This window comes from Saccoglossus kowalevskii, chromosome 12, assembly GCF_978046115.1.
Source record: "Saccoglossus kowalevskii chromosome 12, keSacKowa6.1, whole genome shotgun sequence".
NCBI classification, from domain to species: Eukaryota; Metazoa; Hemichordata; class Enteropneusta; family Harrimaniidae; genus Saccoglossus; species Saccoglossus kowalevskii.
Window position 1 is genome coordinate 24,757,300 of NC_140652.1, and position 24,197 is coordinate 24,781,496.

The following is a 24,197-nucleotide window of genomic DNA, read 5'->3' on the forward strand; positions in this document are numbered from 1 at the left end:
CCATAAATCATTGCGCATTGAGGGCAGGCTGTGCATGGATGGTAGGTAGCCCTGCGTACAGTGCTGTGTGTACGGGGACGCGTTCGGTTGATAGATGTCCCCACCACAGCCCTGCGTACCTCCATAGACAAAGTCCGGGAGCGCACCGTAATTGGTGCGCAAGTTAAAAATAAGTAGTTTCCCAGCCGAAATCGGTTGAAATGACGATAGTTATCCGTAACAATCATTACAAAGTTATCTGAAACTGAAATGTCTTCACAAAAATGTAAACGCGTAGGTACCGGAGGAATTATCCACCAAACGCCGCCATTTTTAATTTCATTCAAGCAAGAGAATGTGTTTGTTTTTAGGGCAAAGTAGCCGATTTCATCCACAATTGGACTCCGAACTGGGAGTCCTGAATATATCTGGTGATCGATCATATTTTTTTGTATCTGGGCATCTGGGTTTTTAGAGCAAAGTATAACGTACAACGTTGCCATAGATCCCATGGAGTAACAATTTTTAGGGCGGAGGCGCTCTCATTGGCCACATTAATGCTCGGTGTGCTTACTAGTAGTTTCCTGTAGGATTACATGCATATAATGAAATACGGAGAAAACATATGGTTATGAAATGATCATTCTAAGAAGTATACTGTCAATAAATGTGCTATGGATAAACACAAACATACACTATTCTATAAACAATCAAATGTTACTAGTATATATAAAGATCGATAGTTGCTATTGACATACTAGAAAGTAAAGCAAGTAACACCGAATAAAAGGCATGGTAAATACTTCGTCAAATCCCTGACTACTATAGTAACACCTACTATAGAATATAGTAGTCTGATGTCAAATCAAAATAAATATGTACTTAGTACCTGTAACGGACGCTCGGATACCTCACCATATCGCATAGTTTCGGCATGGGTGAAAGCAATATAGTTTAAGAAGACAAACCTGTTTAGTTGCTTAATCATTCGTCACTTACAATTTTGCAAATGTCTCAAAAAAAATAACAGTAGACTCGATTACCAGTATCTCTCCGTCAGGCTGTCCACGTGTATATATATATAGCATATATTGAGTTAAATAGACAGCTTAATCAAAATGAGCAAGGGTCAAAGTTCATTGTAATTTAATCGGTTATGCATAAATATTTATTCGAATTTATAAAAAAAAGAAGAATTATAGCAGATTACTAAATATTCAGCCAATTTAATTAAAGTACAGCGCCATCTATATTTCGACTATGTTTGTTTCATTATAAATCAAAAGGAAATTTAGCCTAGATTCAAAAGGGCTTAAAATTACAATTATGGGTCGCGCAGCTTATGATTTACAAAGCAGTTCGTAAACATATGTTATTACAGGGAAAAGAGAAACTCAATAATTGACAAATTGAACAATAAGATAAACCATTCGATTACCGATTTTCTCTTTATTACGATATGTTGTTTTTCATTAAAGTGTTTTTCAATCTTCTCCTACGACGTATATCGAAGAAGTGATATAATATTGCAATGCAATATGAAAGAATTTATACTTTAGAAAACTAGGGAAAATATTTTATCGATGTGGCGGACACATAATACTTATTAAAGCCCGTGGACTGGTAAAAATCAAACATATGAAATCCAACGATATAAAAATAATAGGAGCTGTGAAAATTCTAAATTACCGATTATAATTTATTTTTCATTTTCGATCGTGGTGTTAAAAGTGAATTTCCCAATCATACTTCTTAAAAGCCAGTGTGTTGGTCCATCGGTTAGATATTTCGGTGAAATGATAAACAGAAATGCACACTGTATATTGTGGCCAATCTGGTGCGCTACCCGCATGTACGTATGACATGACAATTGCATTCAATTGTGTATGTCAGTACGTGTTAACTTTCCCATGCAATATTACTTCAATCTCCACAGTCCAACACCTGTATGTAATTTTCTAATGTATTGTTTAAGCCTGGACCATTTTCACACTTTCATGTGCGCCATGTCAAATGTCATCACAACTGTCTAGCACTCCTTATTTGGCATGTTATTAAGTTCTGACCAACCACGTTGACTTATGCTAGGCGTCGTAGTGACGTCACGATATCGCGTGGTTTCACTTATATATAGAGGGAGGACTCTTAAGGGGAGCCGGATGAGGAGGGAGCCGGGGTTCATCGTGCTGTGTGTCTCTATGTCACAAAGCTAAAATACATTCCACATCATTTGTGGGTTCCTGCTAACACACAAATGATACAATCCATACTTGTTTCAATTTGACTTACTAAATTAGAATTACACTTGTTTGGAGATGTTTCATACATTCTTGAAATTTTATTACCGGACAAGCTGTGACTTTATTACCCAAACTTTTTTTGTGGGGAGGTGTCTGTCTGCTGATATAAGGCGACACTCGGTTGCTAAGTAAAGAGACACCTCTCTGACTGCCAAGAGGAGACACCTGTCTGACTGCCAAGACACCTGTCTGACACCCCAAGTTTTGTGATTCCCCGTAGTGATTTTAGTAGAGACAAACTAGCTTGGTGAGATTATACATGTATACTAAAAACCTTCAAGCAACCTTCAAATCTTGGTGTGTTTCCTGTCTCTGTGCATAATTCTAATTGAATGGGTGTACATCAACGATCACTGTACCCCCGCTGCTAAGTGAGTTTCCCCGACTCGAAGAATCCCACTCCCGATATCCTGACCAAACAGCGAACAATACGCACCTGACTCCTCACTTCCATTTACAATTGTGACAATATGTCATTTTATGTTTTAGATACACGAATATTGACAATGTCCCCCATTATACTATATTAACAGAAAGGTATATAAAATATAGGGAATATACAGAAATCATATTGTAATCATAATCATAATCATATTTGCCAATTGTCGTTATATATTCACACGTTGTTTTGTGAACGGTACATTCTCGTGTTTAAATCATAATTTTAAAGCCAGCCATTTTTGACTGACTTCCAGAAACAAACCGTTTAACCCACATAATCTGTTGTGCTTTAAAAAAGGAGTCCACCTCAATAATGTTTAACTCACCCCCTTCAATATCTGAATTAAAGATTTTTCTTTTAATTTTATCCTTTCCATTCCAAATAAAATTGTAAATAATAATATTTCTTTTTTTGATAATTAATTTTGGCATGTAATCATTAATGCTAAATATATAAATTGGGGAGGCCAAAAGTTTTTACGGATCTGCATTTTTTCCAATTATTGAAAGTATTCTCTTAGAACACAATGTGCATATTGACTTTAGACTATTATGTTTTTTTTATTAGTTTTCTTCAATAGACTTGTCAGATGCACAGGTAAAAAAATCCAGAACTGGTATTTCATTCGACCAGTGCCTCAGTTTTTTGTCCCGAATTAGATTTAATCCTGAACATTTTCCAAATTTGTTAACTGTATTGAAAAAAAGGTATCACTGAGATGGGCTTAATTTGAATAAGTTATGTCGTCTGCATACATTACCAACTTAATAATTTTTTAAAGATGCAAATACCTTTTTATAGTTTATACTTGGTTTACTTCAAATACTAATTGCAAGTAATTCTACCACTGTTACATACAGATAATGAAACAGGAGTCCCATGTTTATACTTTTTGAAATGGGAAAGTAACCAGTTTATGTTACTTGATTCATCTCAATGAAAGAGATGCTACTTAAAATGTTGTTACCCAATTTAAAAAAGAAATACCAAAATTAAAATTGTGATCAACTGAATTATATCCTGTTTTGAAGTCCAGTGACATTAACACCCATGCGTATTTTGATATCTAGTTATTAGTCACATTACAAAACTGTGCGAATTGCATCACCTATAAATCTGTCCTTCACAAATGCCCATTGGGTTGGGTGAATGATAGTTGACAGGATGTCACAAATGCGTTTTGCAATTGCTTTAGAGGCTATCTTAACATCAGTATTAATGAGAGATATTGGTCTGTAGTTTACATTTGCCCTTTTTGGAAATCAAGATTACGACTCCTTGTCTTTGTGTCTATGTTAACTGCCCCGTTATGTGAGAATAATTTAAACTATTGGGTAAATGGGAACCAAATTGTTAGATACAATTCAGCTGACAAGCCATCATTACCCGGATATATTCAATGAAATCAAAGACTTAGGTATAAATAAATTTGTGTTCACGATAATATTCACCCTAAACTGCTTATACATTCGCAAATATAGTTTCTCGTTCTTTTGCTCACATTGTCTACTTAAAATTGTAAAAGTCGTCCCAATTTACAAAAATGGAGACGCGTGCAACGTGAGAAATTATCGTTCAATCTCAATATTGCCAAGTTTTGGTAAAATCATATAGTCACTTGTGAACAAGCAAATTATAAATTATCTGGACAGTATGCAAGCGCTTATGACAGCGCTGTTTGGTTTTCGTAAGAAATATAGTACGAAGCTAGCCCTGGTTGACCTGATTACAGATATTACTGAAAGACTGGACAATGGTCCTGTCACTCTTGGTGTGTTCATTGACCTCAGAAATGCTTTTGATACATTAAATCATGATATATTATTATGTAAATTAAGCCATTACGGTATTCGCGAGTCTCCACTGCTTTGGATCAAAAACTATTTATCAAATCGCCAACAATTAGTCAATATTAACAACGTTTCTTTCCCATATAATAACATTCGATGCAATGTACCACACTGGTCGATTTAGGCTCTGTCTTAATTTTAATTTATATTGACGACATAGCCAACTCTGCTACTGCATTTGACTTCCGTCTTTTTGCAGACGATACAAATTTGTTTAAATACCTTTAACGATAATTGTACTAATCTTCCCCTAATTAACAATGAACTGCAGAGTATATGAATTGTGCAGTGCCAACAAACTAACCATTGATATGGACAAACAAACTATATGACTATTACCACACCCCATAAATCATTGCGCATTGAGGGCAGGCTGTGCATGGGTGGTAGGTAGCCCTGCGTACAGTGCTGTGTGTACGGGGACGCGTTCGGTTGATAGATGTCCCCACCACAGCCCTGCGAACTTCCATAGACAAAGTCCGGGAGAGCACCGTAATTGGTGCGCAAGTTAAAAATAAGTAGTTTCCCAGCCGAAATCGGTTGAAATGACGATAGTTATCCGTAACAATCATTACAAAGTTATCTGAAACTGAAATGTCTTCACAAAAATGTAAACGCGTAGGTACCGGAGGAATTATCCACCAAACGCCGCCATTTTTAATTTCATTCAAGCAAGAGAATGTGTTTGTTTTTAGGGCAAAGTAGCCGATTTCATCCACAATTGGACTCCGAACTGGGAGTTCTGAATATATCTGGTGATCGATCATAAATTTTGGTATCTGGGCATGTTATTTCATTAAACAATTTATATTTTTCAAAGTCCCGGACTTTGTCTATGGAAGTTCGCAGGGCTGTGGTGGGGACATCTATCAACCGAACGCGTCCCCGTACACACAGCACTGTACGCAGGGCTAGTATGGTAGGCAAATAGAGGGCGTACGTTCGTCTACTTACTTGGGAGTATCTATTGATCGTCATATGAACTGGAATTCGCACATTGGAAAGGTTAAAAAACAGATTGCACCGAAAGTAGGTCTTATTTCGCAATTACGTCATTATGTCAACCAGTATATCCTTCTTCTATTGTACAATTCGTTAATATTCGTTGAATTGTCATTTGAATTGTCTTTGGTGAAATAAATAAATAAATATTCCAAATTAAAAATCTAGTAATAAATACAATTATTGAAGTTGTTGGGTTTTGTAATTGTGTAATTTTGTAACGAATAGTTTCATAGTATAATAGTATGGCACTATTTTACATTATTTCTGATGTTATTCAATGCCTTAAAACACACATGCATTTTAAAGCTGTTGTTCTTCTATATTTTATAAAAAAAATTGCCTAGTTATATTTAATTGTTTTAGGATAAATGCTGCCGAGTGATGTGAACTGTGTGATTCACTGGTGTCTGTGAAGTAATTTACAACGTTTTCTTGAGAAACAATGTACAGTACAACACTGTTTAGTTTAATCAAAGACACTTATTTTGTAGTGTGATCATATACAATAAAAACATTGAGTTTATGAACTAGTGGTTTTGTATGACTTGTGTACTTTTGCAGAAAACCTATTTATCTTCTCTTCGATTAAGAATGTACTATTAATGGTAGATTTTTCGGTATTTTCCAAGATTTCGCCACGATGTGTATGATATGGTAATAAATGTTTTGAGTTCAGACAGGTCGAATATTTAATTTTTATCGCAAGGCTTGAACCTCGAGGCAAACTATATGGCTTATATTCATAAAATCCGTTCAGTTAAATTTTAAAGAGCCATTTCAGTAAATATATTACTTCTAAAACAATTTTGGCCTTTAAAAAGTTAATCATTATTGTCAATAAAATTCAATGGGTTATTGTTTACACATTTTAAACATAAACTATCTTAGAAAACTCTGGAAATAATGATATCGGTTTGTAGTTTACTAATATTTTATTATCGTTGAATACTAGACGTCAATGTTTCAACGAAGTGTGTCCCCCCCCCTAAGCCTGATCCCTACGAACTATGTGATCATCTGCATCGGATTTATTGCCGTTATTATTATATTATCACGTGATTTGTACCACCTTATTGGTAATATCTTAGGTATCTTTAGTGTGATTTGTACATACCAATAGACATATTATGCGTAAAATTACACGTAAAAACAGAATAAATGTCATGACGTCTGCTGTCAAAACATTACATGAAATTGTGGGGATATTTTCAAGCTTAATAATTTACTATACAGATTTGATGACGGTCAAGGAAGCGCGTTACAAAGCCACATTTTGAAACACTCGGCGCGTGGAGGGCACCGGTTCGGTATACCACAGCTTACATACCTTAAAGACTCATTGCCATGCCAAATATGGTATTTTTAAGTAATTACAAGAACGTTATGAACTCCGCATCCGAGGTCATCTTGAAAATACACTTGTGTACATGCGCATTGGATGTGTTGACGTCATTGTTAACACATTTGCGCATGTATGCAATATTATGTCACAAATGTCCTGGGTCGATTTGATAAATGGTGACAGTTACCCTGAGTGACGTTTGTAGATGATAATGTTACTATGGCTGCAATTCCAGAGAGAGAGAGAGAGCATGTCGTAGAATACGTAGAACACAGTTCAATATTCCACTGTGAGTAAGCACTGGGGAAAAATTGTAAACTCATAGTAGCTGTTGACATAGCAAGTAAAGCAAATAATACCGAATAAAAGGCGTGGTAAAGACTACGTCAGAGAATATAGTAGTCTGATGTCAAATCAAACCAAATATGTACTGCGTGCCTGACTGTAAGCGACGCTCGGATACCGCACCTAATCGCATTGTTTCGGCATGGATGAAAGCAATGTAGTTTAAGAAGACAAACCTGTTTAGTTGCTTAATCATTCGTCACTTACAGTTTTGCAAATCTCTCTCCCAAAAAATAACAGTAGACTCGATTACCAGTATCTCTCCGTCAGGCTGCCCGCGTGTATATAGTATATTTATATAGCATATATTGAGTTAAATAGACAGCTTAATCAAAATGAGCAAGGGTCAAAGTTCATTGTAATTTCATTGGTTATGCATAAATATTTATTCGAATTTATGAAAAAAATAATTATAGCAGATTACGAAATATTCAGCCAATTTAATTAAAGTACAGCGCCATCTATATTTCGACTATGTTTGTTTCATTATAAATCAAGAAGAAATTTAGCCTAGATTCAAAAGGGCTTAAAATTACAGTTATGGGTCGCGCAGCTTATGATTTACAAAGCAGTTCGTAAACATGTGTTATTACAGGGAAAAGAGAAACTCAATAATTGACAAATTGAACAATAAGATAAACCATTCGATTACCGATTTTCTCTTCATTACGACATGTTTTTTTATTAAAGTGTTTTTCAATCTTCTCCTACGACGTATATCGAAGAAGTGATATAAAATTGCAATGCATTATGAAAGAATTTATACTTTAGAAAACTATCGGGAAAATATTTCGTTCATGAATATAAGTTTATCGATGTGGCGGACACATTATACTTATAAAAGCCCATAGACATGTGAAATCCAACTATAGAAATTTATAGGAGCTGTAAGAATTCTAAATTACCGATTATAATTTATTTTCATTTTCGATCGTGATATTAAAAGTGAATTCCCCAATCGTGTTTCTCAAACGCCAGTGCATTGGTTCATCGGTAAGATATTTTGGTGATTGAAATGATAAACAGAAATTTACATTGGATATGCCATTTTATGTTTTAGATACAATAATATTTACAATGTCACATTTTTACAATTAACAGAAAGGCGTGTAGGGTGGAAAGGAAAGGGTGTAAAAAACATAGTAAAATGTACAGAAATTATATTGTACTGCATTTTGCCAATTATCGTCATATATTCGCACGTTGTTTTGTGAAAGGTACATTCTCGTGTTTGAATCATAATTTTAAAGCCAGCCAGTTTGGACTGACTTTCAGAAACAAACCGTTTAACCCACATATTCTGTTGTTCTTTAAAAAAGGAGTGCACCTCAATAATGTTTAACTCACCGCTTTCAATTTCAATATCTGTTTCTTTTAATTTTATCCTTTCCATTCCAAATAAAATTGTAAATAACAATATTGCTTTTTTGATAATTAATTTTGGTATGTAATCATTAATGCTAAATATATGAATTGGGGAGGCCAAAAGTTTTTACGGATCTGCATTTTTTCCAATTATTGAAAGTTTTCTCTTAGAACACAATGTGCATATTAACTTAAGACTATTATGTTTTTTATTTTGTTTTCTTCAATAGACTTGTCAGATGCATAGGTAAAAAAATCCAGAACTGGTATTCCATTCGACTATTTAATATTTAATAAGTGCCTCAGTTTTTTGTCCCGATTTAGATTTAATCCTGAACATTTTCCAAATTTGTTAACTGTATTGAAAAAAAGGTATGCAAATACCTTTTTATAATTTATACTTGGTTTATTTCAAATACTAATTGCAAGTAATTCTACCACTGTTACATACAGATAATGAAACAGGAGTCCCATGTTTATACTTTTTGAAATGGGAAAGTAACCAGTTTATGTTACTTGATTCATCTCAATGAAAGAGATGCTACTTAAAATGTTGTTACCCAATTTAAAAAAGAAATACCAAAATTAAAGTTGTGATCAACTGAATTATATCCTGTTTTGAAGTCCAGTGACATTAACACCCATGCGTATTTTGATATCTAGTTATTAGTCACATTACAAAACTGTGCGAATTGCATCACCTATAAATCTGTCCTTCACAAATGCCCATTGGGTTGGGTGAATGATAGTTGACAGGATGTCACAAATGCGTTTTGCAATTGCTTTAGAGGCTATCTTAACATCAGTATTAATGAGAGATATTGGTCTGTAGTTTACATTTGCCCTTTTTGGAAATCAAGATTATGTTAACTGTCCCGCTATGTGAGAATAATTTAAACTATCAAACTAAACGTGAACTAATTATGTTCCAAATTGTTAGATAAAATTCAGCTGACAAGCCATCATTACCCGGTGTTTTATCCTTTGGTAATGAGGTTAGCGTTATAAAATATTCGTTCAAAGTAAGTGCTCCCTCACAAGACCGCTTTGCTTCATCACCTAAAAAGAGGGGCGTTCCTACTATAGAGAAATTGATGAGCGACCAGTTCTAATTCTATCAATCAATCTTTTGCATACACGCATGAATAGAAATCATTGTTTGTTTTAGTTTTTTTGATATCTCCAAAAGCAGAAAAAAACGTATTACCTTTTTCTCTTAAATCGAAAAGATTATATCATCTAGATTGTATAATATAATATTTAAATTTGTCTTCATAATATAATTGTTCTTTTATAATTTCGTTATCAAGATTATTTTCCAAGCCCTCAATTAATATTTCCAGTTCATTAAGTTTTCTTTCCCGATCAATGATTTTGAATACGTCATCGTCTTATATTATACTTGTGATACTCCAAAATAATCATTGGGTCTTTGTGTGACAGCTCAGCCTCTCACTCCTTGATTTGATTTCTTAGACTTAGGACAAAGTTCCTATCTTTACACACACAATAATAATTTTAAGTAAGAATGGCCATGTCTGTCCCATGATTCACTCTGAATACAGAAAGTAATAGTCCATTGAACAGATGGACGGTTTGATATCTACTGACTTAACCATATCTTGTACGGTATCAGAAATAAACCAATAGTCAAGACGGCATTGTATAATAATTCACTGCACCAACGAGCATACATTATAAACTTCGCAAATTTATCATAATAATATTGATTAAAATAAAAACGTGTCGGCATGATGATACAAGTATTTCTTTTGTTCAGTGTGGAGCGGTGGGGTCTAAAAATTATGATAAATTTGTCCTTCAAACATAAAATGCATCGTTTGCTAGAGCTATTATACGGGTTCCGTGAGCAAGAATTTTATTCTATGCTCAATACTATGTTCCTTGAGTGAAGAAAGTTCTGGCAGTCGCATTTCTAGAGGCTTGTGATTACGAAATGAGGCCGTGTGGTTTCTGTACCTTGTTTTGAATTCATATGTATCTTTCGCTAGTTTTTTGTCTAATCGCGTAACTTTCGCTTGGTATATGACTGTCACACCAGACTGTAAACGCTTCCCGTCCAGTATTAAATTTGGTTTTGCGGGTCATGGTGTTCTTATCGGTCGCAACTTGGCGTTAATCGTATCTTTTATATTGTTCATACAATAATAGCTAACTTTGATGGTATTTCTACTGAAAACTCCCCTGAGATTATCCCCTTTCTTTTGTTCCCCTCTTCGCTGAAAAAAATATCTTAAATAGCATACTATAATTGAGAATACCTTTGCGATGAACAACTAATGCAGAAACCATTACTTAGATACCAGAAGGGATGAATACAGCCATGCTGAAATGAGGAGCCATGACTCACCACATTATTTACTGTATGCGACATAGAATATTATTTATATTATACAATAATTACTCATAACATGATGACAGACATGTTGTTGGGAATAGTAATAATATTATAAGTATATTATATTCTAACTTATGTCTATAAAAATCATCGATACAGTATTAGCTTTTTCAAGCAGGTATGATCTGTAGAAGGAAGGCACTCTTATACTCTCACTGGCAGCAAACAGAAAAAGTGGTTCGTGTATTGAAATGTCAGAAATACATTTTGTAATTTCAATAAATAGATCACTGTTGGTAAATCTTGTACGCTTTCCTTCTTGGAATGCTGATTCTATCGCAAAATATAGATTGTTTTGAAGTTTTGGCGAAAAAAACAAACAAACTATTGTGTGAAAATTGCCTGAAATCTTGTTTATGCATATGTGACTATTGATCTTTTTTTCGATTTTTAAATATAACATTCCTCGCGTATTCAGTGCGTTACAATTTCCTGCGGCCCACATCACGTGGCCGTTTTTAACAAAATGGCGACTACTAAAAGACTATCATGGGGTTTCTATTTTGAGAAAGATTATGAGTTGGTGTCTACATTTCTGAAAGAATTTTCGAGAAATAATGACGAGATCTTAGATTCTCCTGTCAAATTCAGAATATTTATTTCAAAACACGATTGGAAATGAATTACAATTTTTACTATTACAATAATTTCAAGTGAGTTTCAAGTTATAGCGCCATCAACTCATCGGTTTCCGCGCAGGAATGGGGGTGTGGGTTTAGCTCGTCCAATTTGTTCGCTGGTGAACTATCGAACGTTTTCACGGCGAAATACCTTTTTCTATGTAAAAGAAATTGGAACGTTTTACACCAAAGCTGGCAAGTTTCCAAAGCTAACGTTAACTTGCAGTTTTGTAAACAAAGTACTTAAAATAATTCATTTTGCATATTTGAAAAATTAAATGTCAAACTGCGTTTGTGGTCATCCAATCAGTACAGTAACTGGAACAACAGTACGTTACATAATCTATTGCATGAGCTTTTGACTTAAAGGGCCGTGGTCGTCGCGCAGGGCGTGTTCGAATTTCAAATAAATAAACAAACATTGTATAGTTCCCACGCGCCGTTGTATACATAAAATCTCCCCCATATCGATCAGGACGCGGCGCCATGGCCGCCGACCGTTCATACATCGGACAAGGCCAAGTTGATGGTTGGTCTACTAGGATTACTTTATAAACTATAATTTGTACGACCATAAACATTATATTTTAATTAAAATAGCGTAATCAGGACAGTTTAGATAATCGTGGTGCAATTATGCTATAATATTATATATGCCTATAAGTTTAAAGGGCGGTGGTCGTCGCGCCTGTTCGATATGGATCTCATAGCGACGTACACAACGCGTGTAAAATAACTTGAAATTCGAACACACGCTGCGCGACGACCACCGCCCTATATTTTGTTATGTCTGAGAGCTCTCTGTTATATCTGTAGTCACATCTATGACATCACGGTTAGTATCATCACTAGGAGGCTCGTGGAGAGGAGAAGTACCAAACTTCGTTTGATCACAGCACCGTAATTATCAGTGTTGCACAGATCATCGTAACATACTGACATACAAGTTTCGAGTCCTATTTTGTGTGAAACAAAACAAAGCATGATATTTTGGAGGTGAGAAAACTGGCTAGGATAAAACAATTATAATATGTATGTATTCGATATGCATTTTACAAATCTTACCGTTCTCCGATTCGCACCCACTAACACATGAAACGCCTGGCACACATGCACGTAGAAAGGTAGTTGTATCTCCGTTTTCATATCGGGCCACCTGAGGAAGTCAAGTTCAATTGCAGTAATATCTTATAACTGGGAGGAGTGAGAGTTGAAAACATTTTTAATGGTACCCCTTTATTGCATGTGTATATTACTATCATCCACTCCCAAATGCAACAGTTATTCCGTGTTATTATTCTGTGCAAGAATTTGTTCAAATTTAGCCGAAAATTATTTTATTATCACTTGAACGTCAGCTGAATGTGACTGAACACCGCATGCCTAAGGTTCAACCAAATATAAGATTAAGCACAAATTTAATCTTTGAGTCAAAAAACGCCCCATCGTCGAGCATCAACTGGATGCGGAGCACCCCCTCCAACCGAGTACACCCCCGTCCAGCCGAAATGTATTTTGTACAGAAAACAGCGTGTGGACAATATCTTACAATTGACGTTTGAAAAGGTCTAAATGTCCGTCGAGATCTCGTTGGGTTTATTCTGTTACGTAACTCAGCGAAATTTAATGCAAGTCTGAAATTTAACTGGAATATTAATATACATTTTGCTCGACTTACCACGCAACATAGATCAACGTACATGGACGAACACGTTTCTTCTGTGCCATTATACTCCGTGGAGCATGGCCTTGTATCACCCGAGTCTATAGCGTCATTACAAGAGTAACACTCCAGCGCTTCGCCGGAAGTGACCAAGTACAGAATCACTGAAAGAAATCGAAATATTACCTTCAGTACATTTTAATGAATATTACTAAGTGTTTCTGTCGTTATACTGGATAGCGCACCCAGTAATACTGATTTGGATTGACTTTTATACGACTATGAACAAAAACAAACTGGATAAAATGTGAAATATTGGCTAAAACAAATAGCTTTAAAACTAATATTAATTAATATACATCAAATATAAAGAGAGATATCTTGTACACTTTATCATTTGTAAATCTTATTAATAATACAATGTTTATCACATAGCAGAAATCGTATGCTTGAAAGGCTAGTCTGCATTCGTGTTGCGGTCAAATTTATATGTACGAAAAGAGGTGGGGAAACTCAACTCGCTGCTGGCACTTACACTGTAAAGATACAGGGTAAATCAACCCAAGTATCGCACACCTAATGTTCCTCACAGATATGGCTTTATGACTAACCGTCCCCGTGTCTCTACCGTTTCCAAACGAGTTGCAATCTTTTTCTCCACCTACGTTTTTATCAAGCATACAATTATGACGCGAGACTATACGTCATCGTCAGTCGGTGAATGCTAACTACTGACGTGGGAAAGTCTTGCACATATATGAAATATATATTTGTAATACGGCTTAAAGTGGGGGAGTCGTCACCTGCGCATGCGTCAGATGGCCATAGCGTGTCGTTGTTTACAAACAAGCGTCTACCCATGAGCCTTTGCGTTTTAGCGTGTTTTGTTATTGTCACTTGGGACTCAATTCCCGCGCGTGCGCAGGTGACGACCCTCCTGCTTTATGCGCCCAAACATTAGTGCTGTTTAAAAATATGTTTGGTTGTTCGTTCCACTGAAACATACACACTGAATAGTGTATATTTAGTAACCAAATAGTATGGAGTAATTTGTACAATTACGAACGGTAGGTTATCCTTATTATATTATACCAACTTCATTTTAAATGTAATTTTGAGACACTGAAATAACTTTATACTAGTACCCTAGTACCACAAAAACCATATGCAAATGTGATACTGAAGCATCAATAACGTACTGTAAAATACTTTATTTTAGCTGGAATTAATTTTCGCTGAAAAGACATTTTTGATGCTTTGTATGTAATTTATTTTCACTGATTTTTAACAAGTTGAATCCAAAATATTTATTTTCACTGAATCATTCCTTCAGCGAAAATAGCGAAAATTAAATCCAAGCGAAAATACAGTATTCCACAGTAAATGAAATGGGCCCTGGAACTAGTATACAGCGATTATAGATACACTGAGCAGTGACGCTAAGTCGCATCCGTATTTCGGTGTTGGTTTAATTTGAATAGTTATTACTAAGTATTTTCTTGTTGGCAGCAACGTGGATATATGTAAAACACCAGAATCGACATATTTTTTGGAAACAATACTGTCGGCCGCCGGATTATGTTTTGAGGATCAACAAAAGTATCGGATTAAAGAAAAAAAGTGGACTGTATATCATATATATATACATTCTACCTCTTGTTAGAATCCGTGAATAAACCGTATATTATACTTACCACAAGACACGATCAATTCAAGTCTACACATCATTGCTCGGTTCTAGTCGCCAAAAAAGTCACTGTGAAATAAAAATTAGTATTTTAACTGCGTGATGCTTTTGCTATAGGAAGAGCGTGAATAACACAGCTGGCCACCCAAAATAGCATAACAATACAAGTTCATGAACGTAAAACGACTTCAACCAAATTACATTGACAACACGTTGTAAAAACCTGCTCAAAACAACGAAAACAAGCCATGCATGACACAGTCCCCGTTAGTTATCAAATGTAAGTTATATAGTTTTGTTTATGATACTATAGTACAAGCACGTGTTCATAACGAGGCTCCATTTGGGACCAGTAGTATTTATTATGTATGTGAACAATCTCCCCGATCACATAAGTTCATCATACTGCTCAACCTATGCCGATGATACAACACTTTATAAATCTATCATAAATGTTACAGACTGTTTCACCCTCCATAATGATTTAAATAGGCTCCATGATTGGTGTAAGGATTGGTTTCTCAAGCTAAATCCCCAGAAGTATAACGTTATCTCGTTCACTTAAAAACGCTCGACTATCTATCACAATTATAAGATAGATGGTTTGTCTATTGAACGTGTCACTCAAGTTAAAGACCTTGGTGTCATATTGATGGATAACCTTAGTTGGCCCGCTAATGTTGGCACTATTGTGACAAAAACATAGAAAATGCTGGGTCTAATAAAGCGCACATGTTGACAATTTACCAGTATTACATGTCTACGCAGTTTGTATATTTCGTTAATTAGAAGTCGTCTTGAATACTGTACTCAAATCTGGTCACCACATCAAAAATACCTGGTTGGTAAGGTTGAGCGGGTCCAACAAAAGTTTGTCAAACATTTATGTTATCTTACCTCTCGTCCATCTGGATCATCACAGTATCATGAATTATACCTTCGTTTCAATTTATTGTTACTTGAGAATCGTAGAAATTTCCTTGACTCCGTCTTTTTGTATAAATGTCATAATATTATTTTTGATTCTCCCTACACTATTTACAACATTCCCTTTTCATGCTCTCTCCAGAAATCTCCGCTCCGTATAACCCTTCAAATTACCTCTTTGTCATAGTAATCTCAGAAAATATTCTTTTGTCCCTCGATATCTTGACTTTTTAAATTGTATTTATATTGCTGGTTCAGTGGACATTTTTACGAGTCTATCTTCTTTTAAGACATCTCTTTTAAATGCCATATGTTGAATTTTGGGTCTTTCTTTTTATTTTATATTATTTTTGTAAATATTTTTGTATTTGTATTTTATGAGTGCCTGTAATTGGTGAAACCTGTTGGTATCCCAAACAAATAAATAAATAAATAAACAAACAAACAAACAAACAAACAAACAAACAAACAAACAAACAAACAAACAAATAAATAAATAAATAAATAAATAAATAAATAAATAAATAAATAAATAAATAAATAAATAAATAAATAAATAAATAAATATTAAAACAAAATATCTGCTGTATGTAACAAGTTGGAACCAATTCCATTCATACACGACCGAAATCGAGTTCCGGAATGCTGGAAATGCTTGATTTTTGATGATTTTTCAGCATAAAAATGGCCACCATTCGGCCATTCTGAATAGGATCGCCACGCATCGCATCATTAACCCTCACATATCACGTGCGAGTAGCATCGATCTTTGCAACGTGAATGTACAGTACCTATAATATGCAGTTATACATATTTGATACGTAGAGAACCATTTTATTTTTACTGGGTAGTTCGTAAAAGGAAAAAAATAAACCAGAAGAAAAAATAAAACAAACACAATTTAAACATATTTTCACATTAAACAAACACGTTAAATATGGCTATGATCAGAAGATGCCTGTCAGACCATATAGGTATGAACAGATGCATTGTTTTCCGTATTTTTCACTTGGCAAAATGGTTGTCGTGCAGTGTGAACTGCAGTAACAATAGCGATAATCCTCGGACGTCTGTTTGCTAGTAGGAGTGTAACACTCGTTTGTGACTCCTTCTGTTTATACCTCCAGGTAAAAAAGAGAAGGAGTTACAGCCACCCTTAGATCAAAGGTACCAGCATGGTCGCCGCTGTTTGTACATAGATCAGGGAGTTTATTTGCCGAACGGACGAAGGAGCACAGTTTCCTCTTAGCGCAGTGAGGAGTACCGTGCATACTACGGACGCCTTCGGCAGCACTCGGTGATTTTCGTGACAACTCTAGTCAAATTCTTATAAACAAATATGCCGACGATCGATAGGCGCACGAGTTTGACTACGATGCTGAAACTGCTATAATCCTTCAATTCAGAAGACGTAAACGAAAACGAAGAGCATATTACAGACGAGGAATTGTTTTGCATATGCTGTAATCGAAACGATTGCTCGAAAACAAAAAAAATGCAGCGCATTTCTTGCACATGGTGAATAAAGAAAATTGACGCACTGCCATAGAAAGTAGGACATACACGGGTTATAAACTTCAAAAAGTGTCATTTCGAACCTCAAAATTCAGTCTCTGGTACAGCGTGGTGCGGTCCATGCCATGCACCATTGCAAAGATCATTAAACGAGCTTTATTCTTGACTAAACTAACAGTACTAGCAAGGTTTCGAAACATTACAATATTGCTGATTCAAAAATACAACGGAAAATGTGCCGAAAAACGAAAAATTACATAAACATTTTCAAAATTCCAACTTTCCCGTTCTCACAAACACGATTCCTTTACGTAATAATAATAATAACAACCTTTATTGATATCGTATCCCCTCTGGGATCTAGATTAGAATACTATAAGGATATAAGGAACAATAAAATACATAAGTAATAATAATAATAATAATAATAATAAAAAAAAATAGTAATACTGTGAAAATATTATTATATAAATATTTTTTGGTGTTATATTGAGGCAGCTGGTAAGTTGCTTTTCATGAAGTTCTCTCTTTTAGTGAAACAGTCGCTGATAAACTTAGCAATTGCAAGGACAGTTTCAGAATTTTTGTTATTGAGAAGTGCTTTCATATTACCGGATAAGTTTAAGTTTTCAAACAAAGCATCTCTTTCAAATTTGTACAGGTTACAATTGAAAAGGAAGTGTTCTTCATCTTCAATTTCATTGGAGTCACAGACAGGGCATGTTCTATTTAAGATATCCATGTTGTAATATCGCCCAACTTCAATCTGAAGTATGTGGGCACTTATTCTCAGTTTAGTCATAGATGATCTGTGGATGGGGTTTTTAATAATTTCAAGGTATTTTTTAAGTGCAAAACCAGTTTTCAGCTGCCTGTAGGTACGACGTTTATTTTTGTGATTAGTGCCTTTATTGTCATTATGCATTGTTTCTGTGCAGTGTTTTTCAAACATATTTTTTAGTTTTTTTTTGTAGCTAATGTTTTTTTGCAAACATCACTAATTTCTAAAAGGTTCAGTAATTTTTTGCCTGTGGTCCAATTACTGATGTTTTCTTTGTCCAAATTGGTGCCAAGTTTATAGGCCTCAGAGATCAGAGTGTTTTCATCCATATGTTTTATTTTCAACCAGTAATTAATTATACGTTTGATGCTTGAGATGATAAGTGGATATCTTCCCAGTTCAAGTAAACATGCCAAGTTTGTAGCTTTACAGTTTACTTGTAGTACGTACTTACACATTTTGTGATGTAATTTTTCCATAGGGAAGGATTGTTTAAACAAGTCTGTTGAGTGCATATTAATAATATCGCTTGCTCAGATTTCACTACAGTAGAGTAAAATTGGTTTAACCATAGCATCAAACAATTTCAGATGTGTTTTGATTGGGATATTTGGGTCTGCATAGAGTAATTGTTTTAGTTTAAAAAGTGCCTTCATTGCTCTGTGACTAAGGTCTTCTTGAGCTCTGTTCAGTTTACCAGTAGCATTGATTTTAACACCAAGGTAAGTGTATGATGAGACGTTTTTTTAATTTTTGGCTATTAATTTGAAATCTGAACTTACTTAGTATTTTACCTGGCTTGTTAAAAATGATAATTTTTTATTTTGACACATTGATATCTAGTTTCCAGTGTTTGCAGTATGTTTCCAGTGTGCGTACTGCATTTTGCAGACCATTTTTAGACTGTGATAGGAGGAGGAGGCCATCCGCATACATCAAACATGACAAATGATTGTTTAAAAGTAAAGGAGATTCATTACTGGATGATTCTATCTGGCATTTGATATCATTAATGAAAAGATTGAAAAGGAGTGGGCTTAAACCATCTCCCTGTCTGATACCCCTTTGAACTGGAAAGCTAGCAGTTAAACCACCTTTTAGTTTAACACAGCCAGTGGCATTCTGATAAATGGATTTAATTATGTTGTGAAATTGTCCTGAGATTTTGTTTTTGTGAAGTTTATATAAAAGACCAAGGTGCCAAATGGAATCAAACGCCTTCTTAAAGTCGATGAAACATGCAAATAAATAGTTTCCTTTATTAAGATATTTATTAGCTGTTTGAGAACAAAGATATGGTCCGCTGTGCTGAATTTTGGAAGAAAACCAATTTGCTCTTTAATTATGATATTATTGCTTTTTACATGTTTGGTCAAACATTGTTTCAATACGGCTGTGAAGAGCTTGCTAAGACTGTTTAGGAGAGTTATCCCTCTGTAGTTGCCTGGATCAGATTTTTCTCCTTTTTTAAATATTGGAGTGATAATGCCCAAATTCCAAGAACTAGAAAAATGGCCACTCGTTAGGATGAGATTAAACATTTTTTGTAGAGGTTTGATGAGTACATTTCTCCCTGTTTTAATCATCTCATTTCTAATATTATCAATGCCTGTCGATTTTTTATTTTTCAAGTTGCTAATTGAAGTTTGTATTTCTAACTGTGAAATATTTTGGTCTAGCTCAGTAGTAGGTTTAATTTCATTTTCAAGCTTAGCAATCTCTTCGTTTAAAGTGCTTTCATCAGTATTATTTATTGCATTTAATTGTCTGAAATGTTCATACCATTTTTGGTCTTCAATGTTTTCACTTTCATTATTAATTTGACCATTTCTAAGCTCCTTGATCAAATTCCAATATTCCTTTGGAGAAGAATTACCCATCTCTTCAAGTTTATTTAGTATATTTTTTTTATAGTTTCTTTTCGTTTTCTTAACCATTTGTTTGTATTTCCTTTTCAGACTATAGCAGTTGTTTCTCAAATCATTATTGTATGGGTCAGAGCTTAATTTCCTGGATATTTTCTGGACATCTTTTTTAAGATTGCCAAGATCACTGGAGTACCATTTTGGTTTAATTTTTTGATGTTTTTTGTTTTTTCTAATAATTTTTTTTTAAGACTTTTACAAGCTGCCTCATGGTAAATATTTGAGAGTAAATGTTCTGCTTTATCAACTGCCTGTTGTGTGTCATCAAAGTTTGCATTGGAGAAATTAATTATTGATTAGCTTATAAATCTCTTTGCTGTATAAAGCATCATTATAAAGAAGCTTGGAATTATCATGCCAAGAATAAAATTATTTAGAGCCATGAATTGTATTTTAATTATTTTGATTAGTTTTAGCAGTTTCACAATTCGTAACAGCATTTGTTTGGAGGAGAAAAGCCAATTGACAGTGATCCGAAAGTGTCAAATTAAGTGGATTTATTTGAAAAAAGGAAATGTGTTTAAATAAGTTGATACTAACAATACTATAATCTACAATACTACGTCCTTTGCTTTGATAGCAGGTAAATTTGCCAGTGAAGTCCCCTATGCACCCTCCATTTAGTATAATTAGGTCTGCACCAATACACAGTTTTATCAGTTGGTTACCATATTGGTTTTTCACTGTTAGATCTTGTGTTGTTCTTTCTCTGTATGGGTTTTTAGTATTTCCAGACTGCTGGTAAATAGGGTTGTCGAAAGATGCCATATCTTTTTCATTTTTTATACGTGCATTAAAGTCTCCCGTAAGAATTACTGAACCAAATTGAGAATATCTTGTGATATCATTTTCCAGTAGTTCAAATAGGTTAGAATTTTTCCAACGAAAAATGCTGGATGACTGAGGACTCAAGTATAATGCACACAGAAATATATCTTCATCTAGTTGAAAGAATTCTTTATCTAGGCGAGCCCAGATAAAGTCATCACTGCTACTTGCCATTTGTTTTACACCCTGTTTATACAAGTTTTTAAAATACGTAACAATCCCACCAGAGTTGGTACGAGCATTTTTATGTTTTTCCCTCCTAAAGGAATGAAAGTGGCAATAGTTGGGGATTTTAATCTTTGAACCAAAATCAGTTTTGGTTTCAACTAAACTAACAAAATCAAAATCACTAATACTATTCAAAAAATCTACGTCATTAATTTTCTGGACTAGACATTCATAAATATTCCAAGTCGAAAATTTTAAACTGGACTTCATTGTGGAATGGCAGATAAAAAAATTGAAAAAGAGAAGAAAAAAAAAACAGTAAGTAAGAGCTGATAAAAAGTGTTAAATACACTATTCTAGGTCAAATGTAAATATGTAAAAGTTACCTATTTCAGTGTAACATGCAGACAACTGGATTCAATTGTGGATAATGTTCATAATGCTGGTGAGTAAGTTCTCTATATGTTTATTTCTAGAGTTTCTTTGGTTACTTTTATAGTGTTTGTTGTCTTGTCTATATACCTGGCGTTGAGTGTTTTTTACTCTGAGATCTGGATCTTGCATTGAGTGAGTGTTGGATGGCTTGCCTCCAGGTTGCGAAGTTATGGTTCTGTATACATATCGTTTTATATTGCTTGCAATGAATCTGGTTCCTCTGTGGTTGGGGTGTACTTTGTCTTCAAATAGATATGTTTTGATGTAATTTTTGTTGTCAAGAACGTTATACGTATAAAAGATACGCATGCTGTATGTCCTTTGACATTTACTGCGACACCGTAAAACAAGACCTTGGAATGTGTACTGTGCGCAGCAACGTTTGAGAGTAAATGACGCGTCGGCGACGATCCTGGGGTGAAAGGACGATAAGACTAAGGGAATTATGAGATTAAACTTGTCTAAAACAAAAGAAGTTTAGGAAGATTAGTTTGGCTGTGACTCCTTCTCTTTTTTCCTCCACGGTCAGACCATGGAAAGTATTAACTAACCTCCCATGGCCAGACACAGTCCCTCTATGATAGAGGGACTGTGGTCAGCTAACTTGCACGTGGTCTCAAATACGCTACACGTGTCCCAAAGCACTTGCGACAAACAAAAAAGTCATGGGCGATTATAGTGACATTCAAAAATGACCTCGTTGAACATTTACTTTACTTTCCTTCAGATTATTTACCAGGTAATTCAACAAGCCATAAAAGAAAGCACTTGATAGTGCCGCGCCTCCAACGACGATAAGCCGTAACAATGCAACAATGGCATTTACAATGTTTCTTAGAAAGTCTGCGTCAGTGTGTACTCCTTATATGGTCAGAATTCTTGACTCATCGTTGTTTTCCGTGCCTTGCACTTCAGATTCCCCTAGTAAAAACTAACCCCCTCTTAATCTGGTAATTTAGTTTACACCAGTTCATGCAGAAGTGGTATCACCATTCCTCCCAATTCAAGTAAAGATGCCATGCGGTGGTCGTCGCGTCATGTCCGGTTAAAGGGGAACCGCTCAATCCCATGGATTGCACCAAAGAATCATGGGACACTATTGTTTATGTTGTTTACAATGTTAATCTATCTTTTGTTATCCATTGTTATTTTAATCCAGAAAGTAAATTTGTTGCGAGATTAGGCTTAACTGGAAGGTACCATGCAAAGCATACAACGGGCTCAAAATAAATCGTTATATTTATATATTACACAAAAGTCGAAAAATAAATCAGAATATTGGCTGACAGGTCAAGCGAGGAAACTAACTGTGAATGGCGAGGCATACAACCACGAAATGAGGTCGCTGATCAAGACGACTGGGATGTTATTTTATATGCTTCGTGTAAACAACATTTAGCGTGAGTGAAGAGGAAACAAAAAAAGCATATGCACGGACAAGTGTAAAATAATGTAAAAAACACAAACAAAACAAAAACAACATATCAATAAAGCATTTGCACAACCCCGCTCCCTAGAGATAAAATGAGTGCCCCCAGGTACCCCATGACTAGTGATACGAAATACCTCGCGTGACAATTCTAATCACCACTACACATAATAACTCAGCGAGTATATGAGTAGTGTTAGGCTGTTGCCAAGGCTGTATTTGAATATTATAGACACAACTGGCCTTTGTTGTAATAGACTTGTATACATTTACTTGCTTAAAAAAGCTTTAAGTTTTTTTTCAAGTAAATAAAATATTATCTACATAAATGACGAATACCAGATTACCGAGAATACCGAGTTATTTTATTTTATTTTATTGAAAAACATCAGAAAACAACTTTGAAGCAAGAGACTGCATGCAATTCTATTTGTCGAAACAGAACAATAGATGAATTGTGACCGTTTACAAGTAAGTCTGCGTCATTCCCTGTCTGTTCATTGGCGTACAAAGGACACGATGTACCGGGTTTGTAAGCCCATGTCTAGATCAAATAGCATTTCGCACTAGTGCTTCTCATACTCAGCATTCGCTCTGTGTCGATTTTAACACCCTTACATACCTCCAAATTCCCACGAATTCTTGAGACATCGTTATTTCCCTGCCTTAACTTAAATTTAAGGTGGTAACCGTGTTCGATTTATAGTATGGGGTTTATGCGTAAAATCGTCTCGTTTATATCTTACACGAAAGTCCAATGCGTGTTGCACGACGCCCCGAACAACCGCCTTTATGGGATTTGATACCACAAATATATACCTGTATGCACGAGAAGTTGTCTCAATAAGTTCGATCTGGCGAATTATGATTAATCTTGTCTGCCAAAATGGCCACCAACTATATTTTTTCTATTATAACAGAACAGATTGTGTTGCAACAGTCACCGTGTATTGTTATTCGCGTCAACATATTGTTGCGTGTTGGGGATCATTGTCTGTGGGAGTCGTAGTGACAGAATTAAAAAAAAAGTGAAATCACACTCACCTTACGATAATGTTAAATATGCGGAGGGAGAATGGCACAACTTGACCGTCACGTTGATTGATAAAGTTCTGAACTAGTCACGGTGACGCCGAGAGAAACCAGGTATACATGGATCAATAAGAGTGATT

At 35.0% G+C, this 24,197-nt stretch overlaps 1 protein-coding gene across 1 annotated transcript; it reads right to left on the reverse strand.

The window, feature by feature from the left end:
- Positions 1 to 12,348: 12,348 nt before the first annotated feature.
- LOC102806406 (uncharacterized) lies at positions 12,349 to 24,197 on the reverse strand. Its single transcript, XM_085506524.1, has 5 exons — positions 24,070 to 24,197; positions 15,025 to 15,086; positions 13,346 to 13,494; positions 12,733 to 12,823; positions 12,349 to 12,623 (listed from the first exon to the last, which is right to left on the reverse strand). The coding sequence occupies exons 2-5, from the start codon at positions 15,056 to 15,058 to the stop codon at positions 12,490 to 12,492; spliced, it is 408 nt and encodes a 135-aa protein (XP_085362650.1). The 5' UTR covers positions 15,059 to 15,086; positions 24,070 to 24,197; the 3' UTR covers positions 12,349 to 12,489.

Bases quoted from the DNA above. Each gene is read 5' to 3' on its own strand.
- LOC102806406 (XM_085506524.1), bottom strand. From the start codon at position 15,058: ATGATGTGTAGACTTGAATTGATCGTGTCTTGTG. The intron at 13,495-15,024 runs GTAAGTATAATA...GATTTCTTTCAG, and splicing joins TGAATTGATCGTGTCTTGTG to TGATTCTGTACTTGGTCACT. The intron at 12,824-13,345 runs GTAAGTCGAGCA...TGACTTCCTCAG, and splicing joins ACGTTGATCTATGTTGCGTG to GTGGCCCGATATGAAAACGG.